The sequence below is a fragment of the Mastomys coucha genome, unplaced genomic scaffold (genome assembly GCF_008632895.1).
Source record: "Mastomys coucha isolate ucsf_1 unplaced genomic scaffold, UCSF_Mcou_1 pScaffold15, whole genome shotgun sequence".
NCBI lineage: Eukaryota > Metazoa > Chordata > Mammalia > Rodentia > Muridae > Mastomys > Mastomys coucha.
Window position 1 is genome coordinate 88,518,052 of NW_022196897.1, and position 18,873 is coordinate 88,536,924.

At 40.1% G+C, this 18,873-nt stretch overlaps 1 protein-coding gene across 1 annotated transcript in view; it reads left to right on the forward strand.

Moving 5' to 3' along the window:
- Apip (APAF1 interacting protein) overlaps window positions 1–3,908 on the forward strand; it is a 19,893-nt gene extending 15,985 nt beyond the window's left edge. Inside the window, exons 5-7 of the mRNA XM_031371178.1 lie at window positions 316–451; window positions 2,685–2,852; window positions 3,405–3,908. Coding sequence (XP_031227038.1) covers window positions 316–451; window positions 2,685–2,852; window positions 3,405–3,504 — 404 coding nt within the window. The 3' untranslated portion in view covers window positions 3,505–3,908. The remainder of the gene's footprint in view (window positions 1–315; window positions 452–2,684; window positions 2,853–3,404) is intronic.
- The last annotated feature ends 14,965 nt before the right edge of the window (window positions 3,909–18,873 follow it).

An 18,873-nucleotide genomic window follows, 5' to 3' on the forward strand; every position in this document is an offset into this window, starting at 1 on the left:
TAGAAAAGCCAAACAAACCCTTTGCTTCAATTCTAACCTCCAGGTTCCTGCCTTGAGTTCCTGCCCTGTCTTCTCTCAGTGGCCGGGATAGAAAAGCCAAGCAAACCCTTTCCTCTCCTATGCTGGCTTTGGTCAGCATTTTATCTTAGTAACAGAAACTAATTGGGAGACCATCTTACCCACCACCAGTTCCTATGACGGAAAAAGTTAAGTCCATAACCAAACACGCGTATATAGAGTCGCATGGAGATATATGTTGATTTTCTCTTAAAGACGTAAGTTCTGTCCACTGAGCCTCTGCCCTTCCTCCTGCAGGAGCGGGCGCAGTGATTCATACCCACTCCAAAGCTGCTGTGATGGCTACCCTTCTGTTTCCAGGACAGGAGTTTAAAATTACACATCAAGAGATGATCAAAGGAATAAGGAAATGTACCTCAGGAGGGTATTACAGGTATACTTTTTTTGTTAAATTATTTGGCATGCATTTTTCCTTCTCTTTGATAAGCCAGACCATGATCCTTTTATGCTTCTAATGAGATGCAGTAGGAGCTGCGTTCAGTAATGCCCACTGAGCATTATGTGTCCACTTGCATTCTTAGTGACAGACTCCTCCCTGCCCCAGTGGAGGAGACTTATTAGCAACACAAGTAATGGAGTGTTAATGGACTATTAACTTGAACAAAAGTCTGGTCTGGGAAGTCTGTCTAAACCGGTGGGGCAGCCCCTGTTTTCAGCACTGAGAAAGCAAGATCTCCTCACCTCTACTTTGTCTTCAGGAAGCTTGAACTGGGACCACCATTAGAGTTCATATTTGCTTAATGTATTTCTAGAATATGCTCCTGATTATTAGAAAGGAAGAAAGGAAGAAAGAAAGAAAGAAAGAAAGAAAGAAAGAAAGAAAGAAAGGAACAAACGGACAACTTTCTGTTCATTTTAATTAGATAAATGACTATTTCAAAATTTGTGATGTAACTGACATAAAATTGTAGAACAATGACTTTCTAAGTTTAAATAAATCCACCAGTCTACAAAAATGTGGTCATTATACATAAATCTAGCCTTGAGTGACTTGAAGAAGCAGGCTTATAGAACCCAGGTACAAGTTGAGCCATGCTTTTGGTTGGTAGCATTCTTCTGAACCTTCACCCTTCGTAATTTCCTGCAGACCCTGGTCCCCCTCCCCTTCAGAGAGTCCTCCTGGTTACTAAAGTAGCACATGGTGATGTGTCTTATTGTGACTGCAGGGAACAGGTTGGACTTGTTTAAACCAGTGTGCTGGGAAATTCATTTGATTTGATTTCCTTGACTGTTGATTGTGTGCCTAAAGCCATCCTCGGCACTATGAAAATTATGTAGAGAAGGTAAAAGCTAAAGTCGTGGATTTCAGACTGAGCACTCGCAAGGCCCTGGGTTCAATCCTCAGCAGCAGAGCCAAGCGAAACAAGTCAGCCGTAAGCACTTCCTGCTAGTCCACTTTGGAAGTGCCATGCCTCACCTCTGCTGGAGTGCAAATGGTACTGAGGCTCAGTCAGAGGACTTGCATGGCTCTGTTTCAAATATACTTAGCTTGTGAGGATCAATATCCTGTTGGTGAAGTGAGGGATGGGCTTGAAGGTGTTTTCCTGTCTTACTGTGCTGTGAAATTATTTTGTGCCTGGAAATATTTCTGACTGTGTGGTGTATGGTGTATAGGAAAATACAAGTCTGCCACTCTTCTGGGTAGTCTCAGGAAAGATGTGAGACCAGCAATTCACTCCTTCCACACTATGAATATTGTATAATTACTTCTGTCTGAACTACAATGGAATCATGGGCAAGTCTATACTGCTATGATAATTGTTGCCCAAATTACTAATCACGTGACAGACAGTCTATGCCTGCCTGAAAGTGGTCATTTCTGTTAACACTTTGAAATGCTTATTAAGTTTACTCAGTGCTTTGGAGAAAAGGCAGCATGAGAGAAATCCATGATTAAATGAACACTTGTCTGAGTTGTCATTGGTTACAAGGGACCTCAAGAATAGACTTAGTTTTACTTGTAGCAAAGTTGCTTGCTTGAACCTTATTATATTCTGACTTTATCTCACGTATTTACTGAAGAAAAAAGTAGAAAGTTCTAATGCAGTAGATTTGAGATTATCCTGAAAGGATTGCCATAACCTTGATCATTGTTGCTAGAAGGATCTTTCTAACCTGGTGCACACACCACACCTCTATTGATTGGTTTGCCTGTCAAGACATTTTAGTATTCTGCAGAGATGAAATACAATGATTTCTTTTTATATTGTTGGGAAATATCCCTACTGTTTAATATATAACTCAGTGTCTCTTACTTTCTGTACTTCTGTGTGTGAGGTGTATCATTTCCTATCTCATGTTTAAAATGTTATGATTATCTTTGCTTCAAGGAAATAGTTGTATGATCTTGATTTCTTTGTTAGGTTCTGGTATACTGTACAAGTTTATGCCATTTAAACTTAGGGCTGCCTGCCAAATTCCAAAGGTATCTTTTGGTATAGATGTTTATACAAGATATACAGAATTCTTGCAACGTCTTGTTTTGAAGTTGGAGAAGTTGGAGTGCCATTCAGAGATAAAGAGCATCCGACTGATTACTAACGGGAAAAATCAGAAATAGAATACTGATACTTTAATGGGGGAAAATGTCTTGTTCTGTCTTGCAGATACGATGATATGTTAGTGGTACCCATTATTGAGAACACTCCTGAAGAGAAGGACCTCAAAGAACGGATGGCTCATGCCATGAATGAGTACCCAGACTCATGTGCAGTTCTTGTCAGGCGTCATGGGGTGTACGTGTGGGGAGAAACGTGGGAGAAAGCAAAAACCATGTAAGACCGAATCTGAGAATATTTGATACAAATCACACTCAGAATGTGGAAAGGAACTCAACACATTTAGGATTTAGAATGAAATATGAGTCTTTTATGTGTTGTTGGTCAGCTGGTTTCAACTTTAGTAATCTATCTTTGTTATTTGTGGAGAGCTGATGTTCACTCTGTTGAATCATCAAGGAGTATTGATTAGATCAGCTCTGAATTAGGAATCCTCTCTGAAGTTTGCTACAAAGGAAAAGGAGACAGATCCTAAATAATAAATATTTTATTTAAAAAATATAGTATGTAATATTTGTACTTTATGTACAAAAAAATGTAGCTTTATGTGAGTAGTATATTTCCTGAGAAGTAAATGATATAGTTGCACAATTCAGTGTGATTCCCTTGCAGGTTTGAAAACTGTTGGGCTCAAAACAGGAAACCATGAGATAAGTAAAAAAACTGTAGGAAGAGCAGAGTGAAGCTGACATTGGGTGATGTGGTGATCAAGACAGAAGAGCTCTGTCCTGACACACATGTGCAGGCCTTTTGCCTTTTCTTCTACAGGTGTGAGTGTTATGACTACCTGTTTGACATCGCTGTCTCCATGAAGAAGATGGGACTGGATCCAACGCAGCTCCCAGTTAGAGAAAATGGAATTGTGTAAGCCAAGTGGATGCCTAAGTTTCTCCAACAATAAAACAGACTCAATCATGCCTTAAATAAAACTCAGCTGCTTTTAAATGAGTTGGAAATTTTCTTGATGTCACTAATTTGTCAGAGAATACTACCAATGGTCACATATACTGAATACTGCAGGTAATACCCTCTGACATTAAATATGTGTTTATATTCTTATAGATGTGGGTGACAGGGAGGTAGAATAAAAACTTATTTTATTTAGTATTTTCTTATTTTAAAAATTGTAAGAGAAAATTACTTGCCTTTAAGTTAATTCCTTTTGTATACATTCTCAGAGAATTCTTTTTTTATCTTTAAAACACTGGTAATTGTAAAACTTACTTGAAATTTTCCACTTATTTATGGAATAAACATTTTATTTTAATTTGATGCATAAAATGTACATGAACTATTTAAGATTAGCATGTCTTTCTTACTTGACGTAAAAATAATTGAACAGGTTTCCCTATATGCTATAGAACTTCTCTATACAGTCTAAGTAGGTACCCATTATCTAAAATTCGGAGTCCAGAACTTTGAGTACAGACACAGAGTCACGGACGGAATCCACACCTCACTTCATGTGGCAGGTGATTGGATACATGAAGAGTATTGTGTGAAATCCCCTCTAGTGTACCTTGTCTGGGATGGAATCCACACCTCACTTCATGTGGCAGGTGATTGGATACATGAAGAGTATTGTGTGAAATCCCCTCTAGTGTACCTTGTCTGGGATGGAATCCACACCTCAGTTCATGTGGCAGGTGACTGGATACATGAAGAGTATTGTGTGAAACCCCCTCTAGTGTACCTTGTCTGGGTAACGAATGAAGTCTGTGTTTATCCTTGGTTCCCATCCCCAAGACACTTCATTGTGTATTTGCAGATATCCCTGTAGGTCAACATTCAACCTATAACATGATATAGCACACTTACTGTACATTGCTATCAGTTTTGAGATTCAAATAAAATAATACCCAGTGCAGGGTTTCCAGTGGGGTAGGCAAGTATTCTACTGCTGAGCTACACCCCAGCCCTGCTTCTAATGAGAGAAGATGATCACAACCATCACACTACCTGTCAGGTCATCAGCTTCCAGATCATTCCCTTCATCCCTTCGCTCACCTTACCTAGACTTCCAGACCCTGTCTCTACCCATTCTTCCTTTAAATCCTTGCTTCATAAAAAAAGTAAGAGTGCATGGACCAGTATTTGTACTCTTCACAAGGAGCATCCTAACCCCCTGACCTCAGTCACATTCATCTGGGAAAGACCTTGGTTAAGCTGCCTACTTACTACCTGCATGCAAGCAAGAAGGCCTGATGGAGACAAATTAACAACTCTGTTGAATGATGTCATCTCAGACCACATAGCTCTAGTGAGCACTGGATACTGACAAACAGGCCACTCCAAGTATCTAGTAAATTCGTTGTTCCAACCTCATTACTGTTCTCCTCACGCTTCTCATTCATCAGATTTCCCACATTACCAATGCTCCCCTCACTCCTGGAGAGAGCAAGTAGACATCTCAGAGAGAACTATCTGGTAGTTCTACTACAGATCAGCCAGCCTCTGGCTGGAGCCAACTTTTTCAGTTCCTTCAACTGGATGTTGGTTTTATTTTGTTTTGTTTTTAACATTTTTATACAATTTTTTATTTGATATTTTCTTTATTTACATGTCAAATGTTTGCCTTTCCTGGTTTCCCTTCTGAAAACCTTTTATCCCCTTCTCCCTCCCCATGCTCACCAACCCACCCTCCTGCTTCAGGTCCTGGCATTTCCCTACACTTGGGCATCGAGCCCTCACAGGACCAAGGGCCTCTCCTCCCATTGATGACCAACTAGGCCATCCTCTGCTACATATGCAGCTGGGGCCATGAGTCCCACCATGTGTACTCTTTGGTTGGTGGTTTAGTCCCTGGAAGATCTGAGGGTACTGGTTGGGTCATATTCTTGTTCCTCCTATGGGGATGCAAACCGCTTCAACTCCTTTAGTCCTTTCTCTAGCTCCATTGGGGACCCTGTGCTCAGTCCAATGGTTGGCTGAGAGCATCCACCTCTGTATTTGTCAGGCACTGGTAGAGCCTCTTAAGAGACAGCTATATCAGAATCCTGTCAGCTAGCACTTGTTGGCATCCACAATAATTACTGGGTTAGGTGATTGTATAAGGGATGGATCCCCAGGTGGGGCAGTCTCTGGATGGCATTTTCTTTCTTTCTTTTTTTTTATTAGACATTTTCTTTATTTACATTTCAAATGATATCTCCTTTCCCAGTTTTCCCTCTGAAAAAACAACAAAAAAAAAAAACAAAAACTCCTGTTCCCTCCCTACCTCCCCTGTTCACCAACCCACCTCCTGCTTCCTGGCCCTGGCATTTCTCTACACTGGGGCATAGAACCTTCACAGGACCAAGGACCTCTCCTCCCATTGATGACCGACTAGACCATCCTCTGCTACATATGCAGCTGGAGCCATGAGTCCCACCATGTGCTCTTTGGTTGGTGGTTTAGTCCCTAGGAGTTCTGAGGGTTCTAGTTAGTTCATATTTCAACTGAGTGTTATCTTCCCACTGCATCTTGGACTTGTCCTCTGACCTTCCCAAGGCCTTTGCCTTTGACAGGATTCTTAAAACAAATGAGCTACATACAGGCATGTGCCACTTTACTTCAGCCTTCACCCACTGTCCTCCCACTTGGATCAGTCGGCCTCCACCACACTATTGGAAGAGTTCTACCCAAGGACAGCTGTTCTCCCTGCATGCTCACCCTGAGAATGCTGTCCTCCCTTCCATGCCTTAACACCAGTCTCTCCCTGAAGACTTTCCCTTGAAGCTGAAGTGATGCTTCTTTCTGATTCCTCTCATCACTGGTCCTGGACATGGGATGAATGGATTCTTTGAACATCAAAACACAAACTTTTCCTAATAGTTCCAGCCATCCTCTGTGTGTGCATCTTAGCAAGAGGAAAGAAACACTGCTGTGTCACTGTCAAGTGAGCCTCAGAAGCTGCTGGGGGATTTGATTATCCCCATTCACTCACCACACCCCCACCCTCCAGACAGCTGTTTCTTCTCAAACTTCAAACATTTCCCTGCATACTCTGTGCTAACGATCTTGACTGCTGTTTCACTGAAACGAATAGACACCATCAAGAAAGCACTTCCATGGGCTTTTCACCTCTGCATGGTTGCTAGCCCTGCTGCCCCTTGAGACCATGTCTCCTATGATATGTTCAAGATCATCACTGGGTGATTTCCTGACTCCTGCATCATCAGTTTGGTCTTCCTACTAAGTCTTCACCTTCAGGACATGAGATGACCATTGGAGCTGATGGATGTCTCAGACCCCCTAAGCTAGGGATACTGCCCTTTCCTCTGCTTCAGACTTTAAAAAAAAAAAAAAAAAAAAAAAAAAAAAAAAAAAAAAAAAAAAAAAAAAAAAAAAAAAAAAGTTTGCTCTCATGGCCCAGCCCCTTTTCTCTCCCAGGCTGGAGAGTTTGGCCGGGCTTTTGTCCGTATCACTCAACTGGAAGTACCATTATAACCTCCCATAGTGGTTACACAGCTAAACTTGGAGATAGGTTCCTGCCAGCTTCACCCATGAGCACTGGCCTTCTCAGCTCTTCAGGTTGCTAAGATCCACACAATGCTGGTCCTTCTTCAGCTCTGTAGTCTGCATCATCCCTAGGACAACTTTTCTTGAAACTCATTCACTGATTTCACCTATTTTCCTTGATTTAAATACCAATTGCACCCAGCAGATCACACGTTTATATCTTCGCCCATGTATTTTTCCTAATTTCGACTCTTACCTGGCTTCTGATGTTGCCAAGGAATGTCTGTCTACATCTTGAGATAGTCAAAACAAGCCCCAAGTCCCTATCATTTCCTGCATTTCCTTCCAATTGTTCACACTGACATCCATAGTGGAATGGTCAGTCTTACACAGTATCTAGTTGATCAGCCCATCTCACCAGCTTCACAACCAAAGAAATATTTGCAGTCCAAAGTTTTCATCGCTTTGCTGTTACTACCTGGCTCAGCACCAACTGTTTTTGTTTGTTCACTCATTGGCTTGTTTTTACTCCTTGTACTATAGATGTACTTTAACAGATTCCCCTGCTTCAGCCACTGATCCCTACCCCTGACCCCAAATGTCTATCAATGTAATCAACACGAGCTCCCATCACCCTATGAGTAGATCAGCTAGGGTCTAGGCTCAAAAGCCTGTCTTTGGACAACAATCCCACACACTTTACCCATTCTCCTAGAGCAGTGGTTCTCAACCTTTCTAATGCTGTGACCTTTTAATACAGTTCCTCATGTTATAACAATCCCCAACGATAATTTTGTTGCTACTTTATAACTGAAATTTTGCTACTATTATGAATCTTAATGTATTAATCTTAATGTATCATTTGGTGAGCCCTCTCACATATTCTACTACAATCACTGGAAACCTGAGCCTTTACATTTTCAAGGCACTTATATTTTTTCTTCCCTCCTTTTTGTACTTTGCTTCCACATATGTACCTGACACCTTTCTCATTCTATATGTGAATATTCTCAATAAAGACTCAATCATGTCATTAAATGTCACCTGGCCTCCATATTTGGAACTATGTCATATCCCTCCTCACATAGAGCTCTACTTCCTACTCTATTTTTACATTTAAGTATTTTAGATACCATCTCACTCTGTAGTCTATGCTGGTCTTGGATGTACTAGCCCAGGCCAGCCTCAAACTCACAGTCTTCCTGCCTCAACCTCCCTAGTGCTGGAATTATAAATGTGAGCTACCACTTGGCTATCCTTCCCTGCTCTGATTTTCTATAAAGTGCTTAAAACCAGCCAATATGCTATAACTGAGTTCTTTGGCATTTTTCCATACTCTACAATGTGAATTCCACAGAGATAGAAGTCTTCACATTTGTTCTTCTATGTACCCCTATTTTCTCAAGCAATATTTAGTAAATAGTTGATAATAAATATTTATTGAATGAAACCATCTTTCCACCAAAACTTGAAGTCAGTGCTCTATATTTTACTTCTCAAAAGAGTTACTAGTGGTGGCTTCTTCTTGGAGGTGTTTCGCTAGCCTTCTATAACTCCAGGTGCCCGTGAGGCCCTACTTACATCTTGGGTCAGCTCTGTAGGCTTCTTCACTGTCAGGCTTCAGATCTAAATCATGCCCTGATTCAATGCTTTTCTTCTAGACAATGTCCTTCTGTGAAGTGAATAGCTCTAAATAGTGCCTCTCTGCTGAAGATGTACTGTTTTCTCACTAGCCTCAACCCCTTCTTTCCACTCTAGACAGTTATCTTCTAGCCCCTACTCAGCACCATCCTTTGGCTAGCTGATGCTATCATCTTGACTCTACCTACCATGACCCTACAGTGCCATTGACTTTTCTTCTCTGTACTCCATTACCTCACTTCATCTCTAGATATTTTTCTAGAAACTTATTCCAAAATTCCTTTTGGGGTAGAATCTATTTTACTCACTATAAACAAAACAAAACAAAAAGCCTGCCATATCGTAAGTACTCAATGAATATTTTCTAAATTCTTGATGGAGATTTCTCCACTGGGGAAACATAGTTTGGGTGACTTCTGCTTACTTTCACTTGTCTTATTTTTAGAGTGGGACTAAGGATGAGATAAAGAAGATACTGTTTAATTCATGGTAGCTGTTCAATTAATATTAGTTACCTTCCTTTCTATAAGTCCCACTTAATACAGGAATGGTTTATTATTTTAGACTAGTTTATTAAGTTCTTGGGATCAACATAATCTTTCAAGATAGGTATTTCCTCTGTTTTAATATGAAATTGAAGCTCAGGAAATAACTACACAGAATGTAAACAGAGGAATATATGTAAACATCTCAGCACAATACCTATCAGGTATTGGGTGTGCTCTTCAAATGTTAGCTTCTGTCCTCCAAACCCCTAGTCTAGCTCACCTCAAGGTCATTGACATTCAGATAAATCATGGAAACTACATTGCAACAGCACACCTCCTGGAAATCTGGTTCGGGGTTTGGAGAACTGGTGAATGTTCACCACTTTTGCCTTTCTCTTTTAAATAATAGGACCCATTCTTGAACTGAGTGAAATTACAGCACAGGAACGCTGATTCCCAGTGTTGGCATGACAGTGCTTTGAGGCAGTAACAGGCGTTCTTCCCCATGGCCCTGAGTAATTCTTCTCCCTACTACTTTTTCAAAAAAGATGACAAAGGTTGATTATAAAAAAACTAAGCTGGTGAGAGACCTAAATCCAACCAAGTTTTATTAATTTAACTGTAGTACACATATTCACCTTCCAATTGACTAAGACAAATGTTTTAGACAAGAGCTTGCCATGTGTTTCTCAAATTATTTTAGAGCCCTTTAATCCTATTGAACTGTTTTGAATCTTAAAAAATGATTTGCCTTATATTCAATTTAATCAAATATTTTCCTTTTCAAGAAAGAAAACTGCCAGGACTTGTCAAAGTGACCTGGTAGGATATTCCTAACACTTCAAGACATGATTAGCTTTCTCATCAAAGTTCTTTAAAATGAAACAATAAGAGAACATAATTTGATTTCCCCTTTGTTATTGTTAAATATTAGGAGTCCCCAAAAGGAACTCCTGTATTAAGGGCTTCCTTCATCTCTGATGCTGCTAATGTTCAGATGTGGAGTTTTAGGGAAGTTATTGGGTCATGAGGCCCAGCCTTTATCAACGGATTGATAAATTGGTGGACTCAAGATTTGATGAATTATTGGTAGATGGTGAGACCATGCAAGGTAAGACTTTATTGGAGACCCACATGAAACGTGTCTTTGACAGGTATCTTGCCCTGGTCCTTCCTGTTTCTTTTTCTGCCTCCTGTCCAACAAGAGAAGCTTTGCTTTGCCACCCTTGCCCATGACGTTCATCCTCATCATCCTGCCCACAATGATGAAAACAGCCAAACACAGGAGGAAACTGCAGAAACCTTGAGCCAAAGTCAATCTTTCTGCCTTTTAAATCAATATCTTTCAAGTAAATACCTGTTTGCTTGTTTGAAATACATAGTCCTTCCTGGCCTGAAACTCACTATATAGACCAGGTTAGCCTAGCACTCATGAAGAAAGCCGCCTACCTAGGCTTTCTTAAAGATGGGATTAAAAGGGTGTGCTGCCATGCCCATCTTCTCAGATATTTGTCAGAGGAAAGGAATATGGGCTATCTGTAAGGCAGGTGTAAAGTTTGGTGATGACCACTGAAATAAGTAGTCCTTTATTGTTAGAAGTTATAAACACAAATATACTCTGAAAGCTATGGTGGTTTGAATAAAAGTGGCCCATAGGGAGTGGAACTATTAGATGGTGCCTTTGTTGGAGTAGGTGTGGCCTTGTGGAAGATGTGTGTCACTGGGGAGTGGGCTTTGAGCTTTCAGAAGCTCAAGCCACCAGACCTCCTGATCCAGATGTAGAACCCTCAGCTACTTCTCCAGCACCATGTCTGCCTGCATGACACCATGCTTCCCACCATGATGATACTGTAGTAAACCTCTGAAACTGTAAGCCAGGCCCAATTAAATGTTTTCCTTTATAAGAGTTCCTGTGGTTATGGCATCCATTTAAAGCTATAAAACCCTAACTAAGATAGCTTCCAATCATAGGTATTAGGGAATTAGGACCCAGGGGAATGTTTTATATCTTTTCACAAAGAAACATGCTGGCCCTATGAACCCAATAGTTCCCAAAACTAACTACTTCAGGGACAGTTTATTAAAAGTGCATTGGGTTTCCATTTCTATTAATCTGCATGACTGATTTTAACCTGTTTAGTGTAACTATGATGCTATCTCACCTCTATTTTTTATGTAAACATTTTGAGAACCTACTTTATATTTATTCATATTCACCCTACTTCATATTTATTTTTGTAGTAAAAGTCCTATCACTTCAAATGAAATTCTCTTCATGTCTCCTCCCCAACTATTCCCTCCTCTTCTTTTTTGGTTGTGTGTCTGAATGTGTGGATATTTATGTGGGTGCACATGACTGGACAGGTGTGTGTGAGCATAGTGGCCAGAAGTCAGCCTTAAATGTTGTCCCTTAGGAACCATCTACCTTGAGTTTTTGAGACAAGGTATATCACTGGACTGGAGTTCACTGAATTAGCCAACAAGACCTCCCCTCCCTGTCTCTTTCCCCCCAGCACTGTGTTTATAAGCATGTATCACCTCACTGGTTTTACATGGGTTCTGGGGATCAAATTCAAGCCCTCATGTTTGTGTGACAAGCATTTCACTGGCTAAGCCGTCTCTTTCCCTCCTTATCTGTATGCCTGCTGCCTGCCTGCCTATCTGCCTTCTTTCTTTCTCTTTCTTTCCTCCTTCCTTTCTTTCCTTTCTTTCTTCCTTCTTTCCTTCCTTCCTTTCTGTTTGTTTTTCTTTCTAAGTAGGATTTTCTGGGTAGCCCAGGCTAGTCTCAAAAGTCATATTTCTCCTGCTTCTACTTCACAAATATCATGGTTACATGCATGAGTATTTACACTTGGTCTTGAATACTCCCTTGAAGATGTTTATCAAGCCATCATCATCATTCACCTGTTTAATGTTTTTTAAAATCATTCATAAACTTTTCCCATTGGTTTCACAAATATGGATTCAGAGTTAATTCTATCCACTGCTTTCAATGTGAATATGGCAATGGAGATAGTGCTGTGGTATTCAGTCCCTTGGCATAAATGTTAAATGCATCAGTACTACTCTAGTTAATATTCACTAGCTTACTGGTCACCCCTCTCTTTCTTTATGCATAAACTTTCCTGTTCATATTCACACCTCATATTATGAGTGTAAAACTGATGGCATATATATATATACATATATATATATGTATATATATATAATTTTTGCTCATTTAAGCTTGCATTATTTTCTAAAAACAATATCAATAAAAATACTCTAGACCAATTATGTTTTATTTAAAGAGTTATATGCATGTATGCTCATTGTCTGCAGTGATGAAAACAGTTGTCCAGCTCCACTGGAGTTGGAATTTCAGGTGGCTGTGAACCATAATGTCTAGTGGTAACAGGTACAAATTTTAACTTTACAACACATTGGCTTTAAAAATTCCTTTAATTCCTTTTATTCATAGTTTTCTTACTCCTAAACTGGCAACAATTAGTTCCAATGGCATAATCTGAGTTCCATGTCTTAAGTGTGTGTTGTGTTCTGCACTAAAGATCCATCTTGAACCTTAAAAAAAAAAAATACTCTAGACCAAAAAAATGCAATATGTAAGTCAAAGTCAAGTCAAATGAAGTGTCCAGATCTAAGCTCTGATGACCATCCGTAAGCTCCTCTGTTTAGTGTACCTGGTCTTGAAATACCCCTGGAAAGGGCACAACAAGCAGGAGAATGGCAATAGGCATCCTCAGTACCGAATGTTCCTGCCCAAGACAGTGGAAGTGATATTGCTGTGAACTTGAAAAGCCTACATCACCTTCCTCAAGAATCATATTCGAAATCAGATGCCAATAAATAGTGAATGGATGGCTCTTGGCCCTCCAGCAATATTAAAGAAGGAACAATCAAATGAAATGTCAACCTTACTTCCTCTGAGATTTTACTTTGAGAGAATTGAGCTTAGAAAAAAAATGCATGTCACGTTAACTTTTATGTAGACAAAATGACATATTGTCACTACATATGATGACATAATTGGCCATTGTGGTTAATGGAATAGACTGGAAAAGTCTTTAATCCTTGACTGGAACAGAATTAGGAGGGGGGATTATAAATAAATCAGTAAAATATTGCAAGTCAAAGGGAGAAATTTGGAGAAACAGGGTTATAAAATCTAACTGACCTAATGAAGCTTATCTGATAAACTTTGTTAGATGTCTTTAACTTTCATGAGTCTTCCCATTAGCAACCATAAGTCATGTAATACATTAATAACCATAATAATGATTGCATAAAATCATACAGGTTAGCAGACATTTTTACTTCTCAGGTCATCTTTTAAGAATTATGTGGTTTAGTCGCTATCGCTATTGTCCAAAGAGCACACACTTCTATGATTCAAGGCTGAATTCTATCCGTTTCCACAACCCTGAGTCCACTCCACTCATTGTTGACTATTTAAAAATATTTTGTTTTCAATAGCCCTCATGTTACAGGGGATTAGAAGGGTTAATTTCCTTGAAACTCTGAAGCCACAGAACAGAGAATTTGTTTTAAGCTTCCAAATACCCTGGCATTTGCTCAGCCCAAGGGAATAAATCTCTCTCAGCAAATGATGCACATATTTTGTAGTGATTTTTTAAATTATTCAAGGCAGCATACATGTAGAGACATATTCATGTTGAACTACCTGTTCTCATTCCTTGTGTAGAGTTCAGGCATATTCTTTCTGACTTTTCAGTAAAAATGCATACATATTTTAATGGTATTCATGCAGATGATTAATATCACCATGTTCATTCAAATTTTCGGGTACTATCAAATAAGCAACCATTTCCCTATCTTCTACAGTTTTTGTTTGTTTGCTTCTTTGAGACAGTACCTCACTATGTCAATCAGGCTGGCCTCAAATTCACAGCAATCTGCCTGCCTCTGCCTTCCAGGTACTTGGATTAAAGGTGTGATCACCATACCTGGCTTTCCCTTTATAGTTCTTGTATATCTGCATAAACATGTATCACACACACACACACACACAGAGTACAAATCATCTATTTCCACATCTTGGCCCTTCTTTCTATGCTTCTCTTTGTGTGACCATTCAGTTCTCTTTGGCCACAGTCCTGGAAACCTAAATTTTAACAATCCCCATGGCCAGAGAAAGGTGTGTTATAATCTGCAGGCCTGGGTCTCATGCTTATTCCTCCAGCCAGAGGTTAGGCAGGACACTCAGGACATAGGGACAAAGTGGAGGGAAACTGGTTAGTCACTAATCAATTTCCAAGAACTGAAGAAGTATTAAGTATTAGCTAAAATGATGGGCAAAGACCCTTAATGCCAGCCAAAAAGAAGAAGAGGGTAAAGTGATTCTGCTCAAGATCATTGTAAAAATATTTAAAATGATAGCACTTACTAAGAAACAAGATGCCAAGAAGTAAAAGTTCATATAGACAACAAAAGAATTTAAAAAGAGGTGTGTGTCTAAAGAGCTAATAAGGCAAAATGGTGATGGATTTCTCTTATTGAGTATCTATGGGAGGAAGAAATTGGGATCCAGGAAAAATAATAGGAACACGAGTCCCTTAATGACAGTTGAGAAAGTTGTGAGGGATGAGATGTACCATAGTACCATTTTTAAGGTAAAAATCGTCTTATTTCATAACAGAACTACGGTCAGCAATCTGCTTCTTAAGTAGGAAGAGCACTCAAAGGACATGCAAGTGGCACTGGAGTCTCTAAAAGTTAACAGCAGCAGTGGAAGCATTTATTTCAAATCACACTCAGTGTCTGATGAGCCAGAGCCACTACATATGCTAAATGGCAGTTATCAAACCACCTGGAGCATAGCAATATGCCTCTGAATGCTAGCAACAGCACAGCAGGGCATGCTGTTCCTGATGGGAAGGGCAACGGACAACTCAGAGCAGGAGTTTAATGTGGATGTCGTGAGGGTGGGAGGAGGCAAAGTAGAAAATCAAAATAGGCTGTGGAATTTAGGAAGAGGGAAAGAGCCTCTTTGGGACATTTCTAGGAGACATATTGAATGCTGGTGTATTATGGCATCGATTAATGCTTGCTGAAATGAGTTAATGGCTTCTATTGTGGGATTAGATAACTAGCGACTGCTGCCATATAATTAAATGCAGTGATTGCTAGAAAAGAGGGGATTTAAAGGACATACTTTTACATATGTGTGTGTGTATGTGTGTGTGTGTATGTGTGTGTGTGTGTGTAGGCCAGAGGACAGTTCCCTCACAGGGCCTGGAACTTACTGAATATGCTGGGCTACTGGGCAGCAAGCTTCAGGGATCTGCCTATCCTGACTCCCCAGCCCTGGGATTTCATGCACAGCACAAAGCTTGGGAATAGTTTTAACTATGTCATTCAGTACTTGGTCATTCAGTACTTGGCTTCAGAGGCCTTTGGATTTCCTTCATTGTCTTTAAGGCAATCACGGTGTTCAAGTTCGCTTCTTTCTGGACTTGTTTTGAAATGACTTCTTTCATAAGATGACCTCACTTTTCATGGTTACAAACATTTGCATAGTTACTGTGACAATATGCATTGAACCCTAATTAACTATTATGTAACATTAACTAATGCAGTGCTTGGTCATGTGGCAAACCAAATGCTGTGCATTTGTATGAAGTAGAACCCGTCCTTGCTTTCGTGTTGTAAAGAGTGGCCTTCTGTGTGCGTTATGTACAGTGTGGGGACACAGATGAATGATGTTGGTAAATTGGTGTGACAAAGAACTTAAGTGTGTTCATATATAATTTTGTTAGGCATGTTGCTTTGAAGAAAACAGGATATGATTTCTTGCAGTTAACAAGAAAGAATCAGAAATAAAATCTGTATGGATTCATTCTTTATAGCAAATAAGAAAGGCGATGCCAGGGCTCTAGAATCCTCCTGTTTACTACCCTGGGTTCATAGAAGACACCTGGCTCAGAGTAAAGACACTGAGAAGGCCACAGACTTGGCCAAATTTTCAAATCTGATGAAAGTAGAGTCCTTTTAGAAGCAAAAGCCCTCCTACATTTACATCCTGAAGGAGGAAGCACCTCCTCCAAGAATCATAAGGAAAGGAATGATTGACAGACAGCGACGAGAACTGAAGAGCTCTTCTCGCAGTTTTACTGGTGACATTATTTATTCTAGAGTTCTTGATACATGGTTTTAGAAACTTTCATGTCTTCATTAACCCTGTCTATCCCATTTGCTTTACAATTTTTAGATGCATTTTACTCTATGTGGATATTTCAGGAATATATATATATATATATGTATGTATATGATATATATATATATATATGTATATGATATTGGAGTATTTAATCACATTAATATGTACATGAGGTACAGGCATCAATCCCCAAAAGGATTGAGACCCATTTAAAAAAATTGACCCAACAACATGAGGTAACAAATGCTGGCATTAAAGTTGAAGGGCAAGATTAAGAAAACCATAAAATGAGTGCTGGAGAACTTGTGTTGGTAAATATTCCTGTTTGGACCTTATGTGAAATAAGGTGACAGATCCCATTTAAAAATGGCTTATTAATATTCCTATTCAATTCATACAGCCTACACTCAAAAGTAAGGCAATGAATCCGGCAGAATTAAATAATGCTACCTATCTCTTATTTATAAACAGGACTGCAGTGAGTCCTGCAGTGATCTATGTAAGGTGACTGACTAGATGCTACCCCTGTGTGACCTGGTGAAGAAGTATTCTGACATGTCCAGACATATCTAGAGGCATGATACAACAACCACCAACACAGAAACCCAGAAGAGCAACAAACTAAAAAGAATAAAGACAGTCACAATACAGCTCCAGCTACCTGAACAGGCTTCCCTATTCAGGGTGGGAAGCAGACAGGTCATCCAAAAATAAGGTGGAAAGTCATGGTAGAGGCTGGCATCCAACCCCCCCAGGACAAGCTCACAGCTCCCACAAGCTTCAGACTCAGAGAATTCTACAGTGGGTGAGTCAGCAGTGGGGAGGAGGTCTCTCCTGTCAGGGACTGTGACTCCCTCTATGCAGGGAACTGACACAGTCTAGATTCAGCCTCACACAACCTATGGTAAGAGACAGTCCTGGGAGTCAATACTGGAGTGGGAGGGCTGGACACTAGCAAGGCAAAAAATACAGGGGACAGGAGGAGTGGGCCAGTATACATTATGTGGGGGGAGGTACCACCTTGGTACCCAGGAGTAGATGTCCTCAGATGAGGCTTTGGAGTTTGAAAACCCTGAGGATGAGGTCAGCAGGTGGCCCAGCACTCAGTTGGAGCCACCTATGAGGTCCATTTCTGGGAATGCTGACGGTCCCAGTGGACTACTTGAAGCTCACACCCGTCTCCATCAGTTTCCACTCTGGCCTCCAGCACATCCTGGCAGTCTCCAAGTTTCAAGAGCTGGAGAAACTCGCCTCTCTACCCTTTCCCTGTGTACTCTTTCTATTTTTCTTATAATTGTAGTAGCACTTTTACTTTGCCTTTTGTACATTTATTTAACACTTTTATGCACTTCTTCTTCATTGGCCAGTCCCCTTCCCCTGTGTTGCCATTTTAGTGTCTCCTCTCTTCTTTTTCCCTGTTCATGCTTCCAACGATATATTGATTTTATTTTACCTTTTTCTTTGAAAAGGCTTTTTAGAAATTCTTGCTACATTAATGTGAGGTGTTTTGTTGTTCTGAGGGCTGGTGTGTGTGCGTGTTATGTATATGTGTGTGAGTGTGAGTGATTGACTTTTAGTAATTTAAGTTAATATACAAAAGATGTGTTTCCTTGGGGCAGCTTCATATATGTGCTGCTTGACTTTTTTCTTCTCATCCCTTCTCTTCCAACTCTCCTGCCCTCCATAATCCCCCTGCTGGTTCTCTTCCCTACCCTGAATGATCCTCCCTTCTGCTTTTTTATTACCTTTTACCTCCCTTAAGTTCTCTCCCTCTCCTCCCCTTAAATCTAGATAACTTATATGAAGGAAAAATATGGCATTTGTCTGAGTCTGGAACATTTCACTTAATCATTTCTAGGTCTACCCATTTTTCTGAAAATGTTGTGGTTTCATTTTTCTGAATTGAGTATATTTCACATATGAGGGTCCTGATCTGGTCCACATCAGGTTGAGTGTCTTAAGAGTGTGTTGGCTTCTGGTACAACACAGGGCAAAAAGAGTTCTGAAATAGCTGTATGACATTAGCGATAAATAACTGGAAGGCCCTGTAATTTTGATGGAAGAAGGTATGATGTATACTTTATGACAAATCCCAGTGTCAGTCACTATGTAGGTCCCTAGACTTCTGATGAAGGCCATACTATGCACAGGAGAGAATTACTTGTCTCTCAAAAACTCTAGTGTGCTGTTGGACCCTAGCAGAAATAGCCTGAAAACTATGGTGGTTAGGTGTTTGGTCAAACATTAGTCTAGTTGTTACTCTGAAAGTATAAATCTGACTAATATTTAAATCAATATTAACTGAGGAAGAGAATCAAATTCTCCTCCATGGCACAGGACAATGAGACTTAAAGAAAGAGACCAGCATCCTGCCTCTGGAGGAGGAAGGGCCTCTGCCTCCACCCTCCCTTGGACCACAGATTGCAGCACCAGCTTTCCCAGTCTCCAGCCCATCCTGATGCCTGCAAACTGTGGGTATGCCAAACACTGC